The sequence below is a fragment of the Biomphalaria glabrata genome, chromosome 1 (assembly GCF_947242115.1).
Source record: "Biomphalaria glabrata chromosome 1, xgBioGlab47.1, whole genome shotgun sequence".
Classification (NCBI taxonomy): Eukaryota; Metazoa; Mollusca; class Gastropoda; family Planorbidae; genus Biomphalaria; species Biomphalaria glabrata.
In genome coordinates this window covers 77,653,980-77,668,118 of record NC_074711.1, presented here as the reverse complement: position 1 = coordinate 77,668,118, position 14,139 = coordinate 77,653,980, and the positions used below count along the sequence as shown (strand labels likewise).

At 31.7% G+C, this 14,139-nt stretch overlaps 1 protein-coding gene across 1 annotated transcript; it reads left to right on the top strand.

The window, feature by feature from the left end:
- Positions 1 to 733: 733 nt before the first annotated feature.
- LOC106069666 (uncharacterized) lies at positions 734 to 13,357 on the top strand. Its single transcript, XM_013229369.2, has 11 exons — positions 734 to 832; positions 4,874 to 4,964; positions 6,185 to 6,323; positions 6,483 to 6,536; positions 6,693 to 6,755; positions 6,912 to 6,983; positions 7,198 to 7,252; positions 8,527 to 8,591; positions 9,877 to 9,936; positions 11,642 to 11,696; positions 11,810 to 13,357. The coding sequence occupies exons 1-11, from the start codon at positions 790 to 792 to the stop codon at positions 11,878 to 11,880; spliced, it is 768 nt and encodes a 255-aa protein (XP_013084823.2). The 5' UTR covers positions 734 to 789; the 3' UTR covers positions 11,881 to 13,357.
- Positions 13,358 to 14,139: the final 782 nt, after the last annotated feature.

The following is a 14,139-nucleotide window of genomic DNA, read 5'->3' as shown; positions in this document are numbered from 1 at the left end:
ATGTGTCAAATATATGAATGACTAATGAGCATCATCTGTGGCATTTTACGTCTAGAGAGACGACCTGTAGATATCACTTCAGCTACATAATTTCTACACAAAGGTGGGAGCTTTTTTCATCCGTGGTTGTAGTGTAAAATGTTTAATTGTTTGTTTGTAAAATGTTTTACGTTTCGGATGTTCCTTCAGAGTTGAAGATAATTTACTTCCTAGTCCAAACCTCCTGCAGGACGACGGGGAATGGGAGCGGTCAGGGTTTGAACTCGGGACCATCGAGAAGTTCGAACGACGGTCCAGTGCGCAAACCGCACGACCAGGCATTTTTGTGTTAGGGTTCTTTTGTAAGTGACGAAAACTTAGATTAGTATCTAGATTTTTGTCTCAAGATACGGGGCAAGGCGAGTGGCTAAGATTGGAGAATGTAGAACAAACAAAAAGCTGAGACCTGTCTGCAGTAGATGCAACTTACCAATGCCATATATCAACTGGCTTTTTAAAGCGAGGATGATTATAATTATATATAAGGCTTGTCTTCGAGTCCGAAGATTAATGAGGAATGAAGCCCCAGCTGCAATCTACATATTTTGCCACATCCAACGCAGGCATATATCTATATTTGATCTGAGTCTGATAGAATCTAGAGATTTGGATCTAGATCTAGATTTAATATATTCTACCCGATCTAGATACTTCTAATAGATTAAAATCTCTAAGCTAGGTTTAGTTTAGTTAATATTTTCTCGATTGTCTCCCTTTGTTGTTCGGGAATACATTTATTTATAAATCAAAATGGCTGCCCCTAGCGTGGATGAACTAAGAAAAGCAATAAAAGGTTCCTTTTTTTATGTTTATTTTTTCTATAATAGTTCAAACACGTTTTGATTTGATCGTAAATTGTCCACGATCTAGATTAGAATAGACTAGAGATCTACAATAGTCTAGCACAAGACTCTCGAGTCAGACTTGAGTGAGACACTTCTGGTTCTGCCAGTGGCAGTTCTCAACTTCTGTCTGGTCACTCACTAACTGACTAAAGTCACTAAACTCACTTCTTTAGTATGACATTTAAGTTGATTTAAGTTCTTAGTCTTAGTTCTAACTTTCACCACTTCACTGACGCTTTTATCATTTAAGAACTAGTAATAAAAAATTATAATTATTATTTAAACACTGACACTGTCATCATAAAATGATCATTTTAAATTCATTATATTGACATTATCAATCAATATTGGCTTATGGACTACGGTAGTCGATCGTCTGATGTTCTGGATTTGTTTTTCCATGACAACAGTCTCCGTAACAGTGGTCTTTAAGTTAACTAGCGTGCTGTATAAATCATTAAATTTGCTTGTCCATTTTCCAATGATTCTGACCCAATTTCCTTCCATTTAGAGATATCTTTTTATGTAAGAAAAAAGAATTTCAAATGTGTAAGTCAGGTTAGTTGTTTTTTCCTGTTACCCTGATGACTTTACCTCTTGAACCTCTTCCTAGGGCTCTATATTATATTTTTGGTTGGCTAAGTCTATGCTAATGAGCCCGGCAATATTTATTCTGTTTTTGGAGCTGTTTTATTTGATTCATAAGCCAAGTTGTTTGATTCCATAAAAAAAAAATTAATAGGGCTATAGCACTATAGGGTGTTTGAATTAAATTACGATTCTTACCAAAATTTATTTCAAACAGCCAGTTTTGGATATCAATGTTAATGATCTTATATTATATTTGTGTTTTTTTTTTTGTTTTTTATAGAGAATAAATGGGCAAATGTTTGGAGTGATAATGGTACATTGAATGAAGTTAAATGCCTAGATCTAGAATCTAGACCTACTAGATAGATCTAGAATAGAGAGAATATAGAGGATTCAGCTATTTAGGCAAGAATGGCTAGATCCTAACCTGTACTATACTACAAGAGATCATCTGTATTAGAAATTTATTAAATTAATATTTTAAAAACAAAAAACACAAACATTCAACACACATCTAATCATGCAAACATAAAATAAGTCTTTAAGTCTGTGTAGAAGTCAGTATCCCAGTGACCTAATTTTGGTAGAATAAGTGTGTTCCTATTTTTTATTTTTTGTGTTCGTATTTATGCATAATTTGAAAACATCTTTATGATTTCATGTGAGGGGCTATACCTGGGGATCTTAAAATTTAGTTAATGTTAATATAGAATTAAAATATGAGTTTATTGATGCCTAAATATAGAGACTGTCTGAAATAAATTATATAAATGGTGTCTGGAATCAAATAATGTGGGTCAAATTTGTCTGAATTAAATGAAAACACGTGGCCTCTTTGACCTTAAATATAATAACAAAAATAGGTTAGGGGTACAAATATAAGTAGTCATCCTTATTCTCCTTAAACTAAAGAAGATTTTGATACTTCCTTTTCTTTTCTATGTCGAACCATTGTCAAATGATGCGCTGTGAAAGTCAAACTTTGAAATTTTGGCCTATAGGTGTCAGAATAGCATAATATATAAACTACTCTAGATGTAGATAGACCCTTTGTATCCCTAGATTCCAGATCTCTACTATCTAGTCTACTAGATCTAGATGCTTAGTTCTAGATGTAGGAGATTCTGGAGATTCATGACATGACGCATGTTAATTTTGTTCTATATAAATTATGTTTTTTTTTTTATTAAATTTTAATCTAATATTATAGAATTATATAGAATCTACTAATTATTTACTACTAATAATAGAATAACTAGATTACTATCTAGATCTAATATTATAAGTACAAACTAGAGATTAGATGTCTCTATAGATCTAAATTAAATTTTATTATAATGTAAAATGGCAATGTGACGTTAAATGTCTTGGATTCTGAAGATTAATGATTCAATGAGTGCAGTGGCCATGACTATGCAAACCCAGATGCAACCTCCATATTTTGCCTCTTTGTCTACTGGAGGTAAATGTCTTCTATTTGGGCTTTTTTATGGGCCTCAAATGTTTGTCCTGCTACTTTCCTCCATGCCAGTAAGAGTAAAATAGCACCTGAGTTGATTTTCATAGCACCTCTGAGCTTGCCATAAAAGATCATCCCTCATTGAGGATAAGTGTCCAACCCAGGGCGTCAGTCCAATGGTAAGTCATGCTTCTATACTGTCCACAATGGCTGAAAATGTTTTTTTTTTTGCTAAGTAGTTCAGCCAACGTACATGTCCATTTGAAGCAAAGGTACCTTTCACCTTTCATGGAAGCATTCAGAGCCTTAATTACCGTCTATAGAACAATGATCTCTAGATTTCTAGGGAGTAATCGATCTGCAGTGTTCCCCACCATTTTTAATTTCAGATGTGGAAAAATGGTTCATACATACAACAATTGATTAAATAGCATACTGACATTTGGTAATTGGTTCACCAAAAATAAAAATTGGTTTACTGGAGGATAGATCTAGAGGATAGTAACTAATTGATCTGAAGAACTGTCATTGTTGAAAGTGACACTAGATGACATTTTGTGATGTTATTGGAAATGTTTTAAAACTCATAAGGAAAAAAAGTAATTATTCTTTTCACAAAAAAATTGATTCCTAAGGGAGAAATATAGATCAAATTCAGTTTGTAAATATTTTATAGTTATGTTATAAAAGACCTGCAATAATCATTCCTGTAAAATTAAGTATTTTTAATCCCACTTGCACTGCTCTCATCATTAATGTATGATCATAAAAGGAGAAAGGGGGGTGGAGAACATAGCTTCAATTAATGTGTTAAAGTGCAAAAGTAAAAATATGGTATATAATCAGGTGAGGCCCGTTTGACGTCAGATTGGTTCCATCTGGCTAACAATTCTTTGTTTTTCTCAGCAAAGAAAAGTGTATGAGATCCAAAAAGTTTTGGATTGTGAAATGCAATAGAAAGGACAGTAATACTGATAGATTTAGTCCTTTCATGATCTTTGTTTTCTAGTGCTCTCATCTTCTTTCTCAGAACATGTCAGGATTCTAATTCTTTAGTAGATAAAACTACAAGAAAAAATGTTTTAAAAAAAAGCAATGTCTCATGTCAATTAATTGTTAAACTATTTATATGACTTCATTCAAGTGCCATCAGAATCAGGATACATGTTGATTGTGCTAGATGAGTCTTTTATGCTTTAAGTAATCAAAACAAAAAAGGCACCAAATGAATACTAAATGGATGGTAGTACTTACAAAATACTATTTCAATAATGAAAAAATGTTTCTTATCCAAATTTTTTTTCTACCAAAATATTAGTCAACCTTTGCTACAGGTCTTTTTTTTTAAAGCATAAAGAAGGTAATTGAACATTCTATTGAAGACAAAGTCAAGTTATGTGGGATGTGTGGCTGGCTGAGTGGCTTAAGCTGGTTTTTGATTATACAAGGACTAATTTAATAGCTTAGGAGTTAAGTTAGAGTAAAAGAAATAAAAAGACATCATTACATTTAATTTTATTTTAAGAAGAATTTTTTAGTGGGATGTAAAACTGATTACATATTATATATTTCTAGAAAACTTCTGGTTATGAAATAATTTGAATTATAAAAATTAAAAACTTTTCACTTGGTATAGATCTAATCGTCTATTCTATAGGCTATAGACAATAATCTATATTGTGTCTCTACTTGAGCTGAGCTAACATTATTTTAAGTGCCTATTCTAAAGTAAGCCAGACCTGTTACAACATAAAGCATCTATTCTTGAGCAATACTCTATTTTAGAGCAGGCCTATTCAAAATTGCTTCAAAATGCATCAATTAAGAAACAAGATTTGCTTTTACTATTGTCTGTCTCATTGAAACTACAACCTAGATTTTGCCTTAAATCCTCTTCTTAAAATATGTAACATACTTTTTTTTTTTTTTTAAATTCCAGGCATCCTTAAAGGAGCTGACTTGGACAACTTGTCTACAAAAAAAGTCAGGAAAATGCTTGAAGACAAATTCGAGACAGATTTCTCTAGCAGGTTAGTACACATTTGTATGTTTGCAAATTAGTAATCATTGTATTTTTTGTCACGGGTGTTCACAAGAATTATAGTTATGAACTGATGTACAAAAGAAAAACTTGATTGTTAAATAGGACATGAAGAAATTGAAAAGCTGTTAATCGATCAATGGAACAATGTTTGATTCCTGTTTGAACTTGTCCCAGTGAATGACTGCTTCCGTGAGTAAGAACAAAGGACAGGGTATCGCCATAGTTATCCCAATGTTCGCAAACAAAGCTTACAGCCAACTTGCGAAGTTCGAGAGCAACAGTTTCATTTATGACATTTTTCCAGAAATATGCGACTGATAGAAATAAACAGTTACATTGAAAGACCTGTTGACTCCATGAAATATATGTGAAGCGGTGGCCATGGTTAGGAAAGGAAGGACAATACGAAGGCAGTGTGTGTGCATGTCCGGCATGGTTGGGCACCAAAGAGAATTATATATATATATTTAGATAGATAGATACATAGATATGTAGATATATATAGATACATATATATATAGATAGATATAGATATATATAGATATAATAGATATATATAGATATAGATACATATGCAGAGGGTGTAATTATTTAAGACATGCCAGAAATGACGTTCATCATCATCATCAAACTTCATTTGAGTGAGGGCTTGAGAGGCTTAAATCCTCTCTTGCAAAAGCCCTGGACAGAAACCCTGCTGTCTTGCGTAGTGCATAAATGTCGCCATACTGGTGGAGAATTTTTGTTTCCAATACCTGTCGAGACAGAGATCAGCAAGTCTGGGGCAGTCAAACAGAATATGAGGTGCGGTTTCCTCTTCCTCCCCGCAGCGGGGGCACCGTGAATCAAAATTTGGCCATAGCCGTGAGAAATATGAGCCAACAGGACAATGGCCTGTCCTGCACAGTGCTATAATAGCTTGCTCAGGCCTGAACAGCCTCCACCACGGGGAAGCGCCTCATGTGTTTTCAGACTCCACAGGCTTTTTGGGACTTGTCCCACCACTCAAACCACTTTTCCATTTCTAGAAATGATGTTAGCCTTTTCATATATAATATCTAAGAAAATTTACATTACTTGAAACATACTGCTTTTGTTCTGCGGCTAATATGGACACATTGTTCATGAGTGTTTCTATTTTTGTTCTTAGGCAGCATAGTTTAAATATTTACTTATATTTCTCCTCTTTCTTCTGTTTCTTTTTAGAAAAAAAGAGATAGATAAACTTGTAATGAAAATGATAGATGATGAGGATGAAGAAGAGGAAGATGAAGAAAAGGAAGAAAGTAAACAAGATTCAGACGATGAAAATGGTGTGGGCGATGGAGACTCTGAAGAAGATGAAGTACATTTAGTTTAGCTTTTTGCTCCTATTTTAATTGAATATTGGTTCTGTTTTTAAAGATGTAAAATAATTACCTTTAGCTAGAGCTAGAGAAATATTTTTAGTCTGAAATTGCTTTGTTTTTACAATTTACTCATTGATTTCTTCAAATTTATATAGGTGCCCAAGAAAAAGGCAAAAAAAGCTCCCTCTTCTTCAGCATCAAAACCAAAGGTACCATTATGTCTCATAATTTTATACTTCCATTTGTCCTATGTTTAAATTTTTGTTGTTTATATTTTGTTTAGTTTTATCCTGCTAATGGGCAATGTACTTTAATCATATTCATTTTTATTTCAATCCTTTTTTTTTTTTTTTTTTATTTTAAAGAAAAGGAAGTCAGCCACTAAAGCAGATGATAGTGAAGATCCTGTAATGTCAGAGATAAAGGAGGTCTGCACATGTTGATTTTTCTATCTATTTAAAACATACTAAGTCACAGTTTAATTATGATACAATATTACATGTTGCATATAAAATTGTAGATAGTCAATGAATTGTATTACTGATTTACTATTGAACAACTGCCATTGCATATATTTGGGACAGCTAAGAGATGAAGACTTAGCCAAAAAATTACAAGAGGAGGAGACTGGATTGAGAAGGCGTAGGGCTGCAGCAGTAAGTACATTTTGCTCTCGGTTGACTCTGTTTAAAATTTGTGTTGTTATCCGTTTGTCACTCTCTTTCTCAACTCCCTCTCTCCTTCCCCACACACACACGTACACACACACAAACAAACAAAAACTTGAGAAACTTGCTTTCTGACAAATGGAGTTTCAGATTGATTTCTAACTGAACTAAATGTATCCAACCTTTTATTTTGTTTCTGTAGCCTAAACCTAAGCCCAAGAAAGAGAAAGAAAAAGACCCAGACAAGAAGAAGAAAAGTATGTATTGACTGTTTGAGAAATGTGGTTATGTTCTTTGTCTACTAATGCTTTCAGTGTAGTCTTTTATTAGCTTTTTATGTTCTTATGTTATTATTAGCCAGTGTTAATCCAGTCTGTTTAGTTTAATCACATTTTTTTTTGTTACAATTTTTTTTCTTGTTGCTAATTTAAAAACAAGTTTCAACTTATTTTATTTTGTTTTAAATTAAAACGTTGCTTGAATTTCATCGATAATCAATGGCTAAAATTTTTCTATGTAAGATATATATATATATATATTAGTTTATTTATTTTCCTTTTATATCCATGTTAGTTATTTGTTAACATCTGACCATTGATCTGTAGATGATCAGCTGTTCAGTGACACCCAGTGCATGATTTAAGAATGGCTTTCAATCATTACTTATTACAATGTAATACTTGCTGCTATGCTGATGTGTACACAACACAACTTGAAATTTCAGCCTAAAGCATCTATTGTGTATTCTTGGAGAGGTGAATGATGGCCAAGTTCCACTAGTTCCATTTGGTCATGCAATGCTGTCTATCAAACGTTTTGGTTTTACCATTTGGAACTAGTTCTAATATTTCTCTGGTGCAGTCTTGAAGACATCTTTTATAAATTATCCAAATATATTTTAGTGGAGCCTTATTTCACTGCCACTTTTAAAATCATGATTGCCTGGAAACTGTGCCTATCAGCTACCAGAAAGGCTTTTTTCAAAGGAAGGTGTAAAGTCATGATGTGCCCAATATAGTGAACTTAAGTGTGAATGTTATTTGTTCATTTGTGGCCATAGCATGCACCTTGTAGGATTTGAGCTATCTGAAAAGGCACTTTTTGTATAGCCTCGTTTTTTTAAAGAATATGCATATATATTTATGATTTTTATACATTATTATGCAGCATTTACTGGAATTTGTACAAGTCAATGTTTAAAACTAAAACTAAAAAAAAAAGTCAAAATGCCAATTTTTAAGAGATGCTTAGTAAAACATGAAAAAAACAACAACTTTATTGAATATAAAACATGTTTTTTAATATAAAAGAATCTGATCTTATTCTTCTAGTAGAAAATTGCAGCTTTACATATATATGTAGTTAGTTGTAAGTCAATTATTAATATAAAAATTTAGAGATGATAAAATCAAAAGTGAGCTATTGTTATTACCAACAGGGTAGCATCTTTAGTTTGCTGAGGTCAGTCGGTCAGTTTGTTTTTTGGTCCCTTTCCCACCTTGACATTTGTTATTTTTGTTTCTCTAATCAGCCTCACTGTACAGTCGACCATGTCAGTTGTCAGATCAGTTAGCTGCCGTGGTGGGAACCAAAGAGGTTTGTTTGTCTCTCTTCTGATTAGCTACCAGGAGATGCTGTTGGGGAAGAATTCATCCTTACCTTTTTTTTCCCTATCAAAATGTAGACATTTAAACAAAAAATTATATCACCAATTAATACAAACAATTTTAATGATCAACTGGCTAGAAATATTGAAAACTGTTGCTGTGCAATATTTTTTTATATACACACATTTTTAATACAGGTTTTTAAAATTTATAAAGGGTGATTGGTGATTGTCATTTTCTGTTGCCATAAGATCAATGATTTTCAATTGGAGTTTGTATAAAAAGCTCTTTATTAAAATATCACATTATTTTATAATTATTTATATTTTTTTAAAAATTTTTAATGGATATTGGTAACCATGAAGATTAAGAAATAATGTTAAATCAGTTGGGGTTTTATCAAAGGATAGTGTAGACAAAAATAATCAAATACAGTAACTACTGGTAGCGCTAGACTGAGATTTGATGATATCTTTTTTTTTTTCGTTTTGTTTTGGTCATCATTCACCACCCATTTTTTCGGCTTTGCTTTTCTGATGCCCTTTTATTGTTTGTAGTTGTCCAGTCTTGCTTCTTTGATTTTGTGATGATTCATTTACTGTTAACATTTTAAGAAAGCTAAAAACAAAAAAAAACATTTCATAAACATTTTTTTTTCAATCTAACAATAAAAGTTTTAAATGAAAAGAAATATAATTAGAAGTGCCACATTAAGATAAGGGATGCACTTCAGGTAGGTTTTTTCATTTAAAAAAATTACATCAATCAATTTTTATTGATCGTGTTAAATAGTGCTTTGTGTTCTAAGTTAAAAATGCCCATTGAAATGAACCTGATTTATCAGTAGCTTAGAACTATTCCCAGTTCATGTGTTTATTGTTGCATAAAAAAATTGTTTGTATTCTGTTTGCTTACTGTGCTTGTAAAAAAAAATTAAAACATTTTTTTTCTCATTGTTATTATCAATTTTATTCTCCTGTTATTTAGTGACATGTCTATTATTATTTTTACAATCACCTGTGATGATTTCTCATGAAACTGATGAATTTAACATTTGAAAAGTGGCCAATTAAACAGTGGAAGATAAAAAAAAAGGGGGGGGGGGAAATTATATGGTATTATCATTTGTTAATATAATATATTTTTTAAAGTTCTTATGCAAATAAAGAACCATTGTGTCATGGGCCGTGTTAGGCTTGTTTTTACCAGTTAAAAAAAAATAATTGGTCATACCAAACAAATTGAATCTCTTTTTTTTATTTTGTATTATTTAGATGCCAAGGCCGGACGTTGTGAAGACTTTGTGGTCGATAGTGAAGGAGAGGAATCTTCAGGTTTGTTTACCTAGTTAGAGTTATTGGCAATTTTAAATATAGTTTTACCAAATATTGGTTTAGGATTCTTACTTCCTACTTTTTACAGAAACTTCAGTTGTATAGACTTTAAAGAAATATCCATTACATCTAGATAATTTCCAGGTCTGCAAAGCATATTTCTCTAGCATATAAATTGAAGACATTGCCATTATTATTATTATTAGAGATGAAGCATACACACAGCTCCCAAATGAACTAGAAAAATTGTATACAGTTTGAATTTTTGCCTTTTTAGTAGCTTAGCTAGAAATGGAACCTGTTATGTTATTTATTATCAATTAACAATTACATGCAGTTTGAAATTATTAGAATGATATTGTGCATTCTAAACGCAGGCTATTATTGTTTTTTTTAAGCTCATTTTCATATTTTTATATTTTAGCTGAGTAATCTCTCTTTGTTTAATGTTACCAGGAAAGTAGGGAATTCAGGCTTTCTTTAGAATGTTTGGCTTACTCTCTTCTTACCTACTACAAGGGAAGTAAAACAAAACTTTCATAAAATAAATCTTCCATTTTTCCGCTGCCAGCTTCTCTAAATTTGTGTCCATAAACTCATGAGCAGTTGTTTCCTATGCACTTTCTGCCCCATTGCTTTTCTTTAATGAAAAAGTGTGCCCTCTGCAGACCCTGTTAGTTTTGTTTCCTATAGAATTGAAGATCTCAGTAGTAGTGTATGCATTAAGCACATACAGTCAGTTACTTGGCTTTGTTTTGAAACTGCCCTGGCTTTATGAGTGGCAAGGCTTCCCTTGTACAGTCTTAGAAGTAGGGCAGTAATCTTTCTATTTACCAGTTTATTTACAAATTCCTGACTATTGTCAGACTGTAAAAATGATGTAGCACTAAGCAGTATAAATATTTATGTCAAATAGTCAGATGCTTCATCAACTGACTTTGTTTTAAGGAATCTAAAAAACACAAACTTGGTAAAATTGTGGTCCTTTTCAGGATAAAATTGAAATTTGTTCAAATTCACCTGACAGCAAGAATTAAAATGTGAACATACCATGTCTGCAAGTTGTAGTAATTTTATAGACTTCTTATATGCATTCTATATAATTATTAGCCAAAGTATAATGTGATGATATTTGTACTTTGCCTAAACATGCCAAGCATTCTATAGAAAGCTGGAGTTCCTACTTTGTGGATAACATTAAAATTTCAGTTTTTAGATATTGTGTTTTCATCAGTAGAAATTTTGTCCTTATATTAGATAAATATGAAATAGCATGTCTCCTTAGCTTTTTCTTTAGCCTGTTGAAATTTTCTGGCTTTTTTTTTTTATACATGTATATTTTTCTACCATTTAAAAAAAAAATGGTTTTAGTTTCTTATATTTGAAAGTTTTATTAAAGGAAAAACATTTTATGATAAAAATAGGTAAAATGTTTCCTAGACAGATGATAGGTGGAAGACACTGTATGAATGAAATTATTTCTTTTTACCTCCACATAGATGTTGAGGTAGAATGATTAGTTTATAGTTGTTAGGTTAGTATTCTTTTCCTCTAGTTCATATTGAGCTTGCACTTGAATAATAGATAAATGGATACAAATTTTAAAGTCATCCAATTTGAAAAAACCTTTGAGATTGGCTAAAAACAGCAAATAAAATCTTTCATTTAATTTTTTTTTACTCTCATCTGTCTGCATTTGTTATAGGATCCTAAAAATAAACAGTTTATGTTGTGTGATGAACAGATGGAAAATCTTTTTGGTAAGTCTCTGACCTTGACCTAGTGTTTCTTTCTCTAACTCTTACATCAAGTTTTCTTTAAAACTTTCTTTGTTTAGGTCACAATTCAATTTAGTGTATAATTTCGTTGGCAGGTCAAAAACGGATCAAGTTGTTTGGTATGATGAAGTATCTAAAGAAACATATAACTGATATTCCTCGTTAATAGAGTTTTGTTATTTTACACAGGTTTTTTTAATGTTAAAATATTGAAATACAACACTCACTAGTGTATGCATTTTATATAAATAAATAAATTATATAATATATCTAGCTCCATTGTTAGAAATATGAATGAAAATCTGGTTTCAAAGCAGTACATGGCTTTAACTTTCAATTTTAGAAATGTTTTGGATTCTATTGAATAATTAAAAAAAAAACTGGGAGATTCAGATTCATTCCTTTATTAGATTGTTCAACGTGAGCATGCAAGGTCTTAACTGGCCTCAATGTGAATGACTTGAATGAATGAAACAAACTATTGAGTCTTCAATCAATGATAACCATGTCAATTTGTTCATTTGAAAGGAAGGTCAATACTTAAGAGCTTGAAGGGAAGTAAATGCTACTTGACACTCATTTTTTTGTTTGTTTTAAATCTCAATAATGCAGGGCTGCAAAGTCATGTCCAAAATGCACTTAAAGTACTTTGTTCCTGACATCACAAAAGTGACTGTATCCATTCTTGTCAGTACTAAAAATGAATAGGAATCAAACATCCTATTCTTTTTCTCCCATCATCTGTTTTGACTCTGCAGCCCTGGTTTTTTATACCTGTGTTGATTAGAAATCTCAAACACTACTCTCTAGCTATCCATCTGTTTTCATCATTATAATATCATCTTTGTTAAGCACTACCATTGTTTTATTGGCCATCCAAGTTCTATGAATCAAGTTAGTTCCACTGTGTGTCTGCTCTGGGTTTGATAGTGTTCATTTAGATTCATTAGTTGGACTAAACGTTTTGTTTTATAGAAGATATTTAATGCTAAGCTCTTTACAATGACATTTCTAATGACATTGACTAGTTCAGTGGGTGTCCATGGAAGATGAACTTCCTGAAAGAAATGTTCTAATCAAATACAAATGTTTTCTATTTTATTGTGTGCTTTAAGGACAATGTCAATGTAAAACTCTGTCATTCTGTCATGCCTTTTTTTTTTGTACTGTTTCTCTTTCTCTAGAGATTTATACATCATTTTTTTTTCATAACAGAAAACAAGGATAGAATTTTTTTTTAATCATCTCTTTTTTAGTTGTTTGTATGTACTTCAACTGATATTCCACTAGAGGATGTAACTGGGTATATGACTATGTGAAAGACTAAACTTGATGTTAGAAACTTATATTTCTCACAATTCATCTTGTAAATTTGACATACTTTTTGTTCCTTAATTCATTTGGGTTAATTTACACACACAGAATAATTTCCCACCCATCAAATTACTATCAAAATGTAACTGTATATAATGATGTATTTATGTGTTTTTGCAAATGTAGTTAGCACATCATTTTTTTTCATCATTTTTCCTGGCCTGTTACAATTGGAGATTAGTGGACTGGATGGATGTCAGTTGATTAAAATATTGTTTCATTATAATAAAAATGCTTTTTCAACAAAACAGAAGTGTGTGCTACTGTAATGCAGTTTCTATTGTTTTTATTTTTAATATTCAAAGACTATATATGCTCATATCAGTACATCAAAAAAATTGTTCTTATTTCATACCAAACAAACCCTATTTTCATAGCTTTGTTTGTTGATCTATGTCAAGAGTATATATGATAGATTTACAATGATGATTGTTATAAATTGGATCAGTTTGCTGGCCACATTAAATCTTCAATAACCGTCAGCCAGGCAAAGAAAAAAATTACCTTTACATCATCTGCTGAATAGATCACAAGACCCAAAAGGGGTGACCTTACTTTCTTTACTTATAAGCGTATTAATGCAAACTTGTAAATAGCCAGAATAGAGCTGATGTGACAATGACAAAAGTTATATTTACATTATATTTTGTGAGTTAAAATACATGTTATTATTAGTAAATTGAAAAGGACTTGATGGAATTAATTTAGATCAATCTAGATATTGATTTGTGGTCGATTCATGGTCCTAATTTTAAACATGTCCCATGCAATGCTAACAAGTCTTGGTCTTCATGCAGACCGGTTCAATATAGGACACCTTCTGAAGGTCTAAGTTTGAGTGAGTGGTGAAAAGTTAAGATTAGAGGCTCTGGTGAATTAAAAACTATTGGTCAATGCACCCAGTGCCATTATAACTATTGTTCACAGAAAATGGTGAACATGAGCTTTCATTAAGACAAATGTTGTTTCAAAGAAGTTTGTATTTTTTACATCACATCTTCAGAGAATCACAGATATAGTCACAAAGGTACATATGAGACAAGCTAGTGCC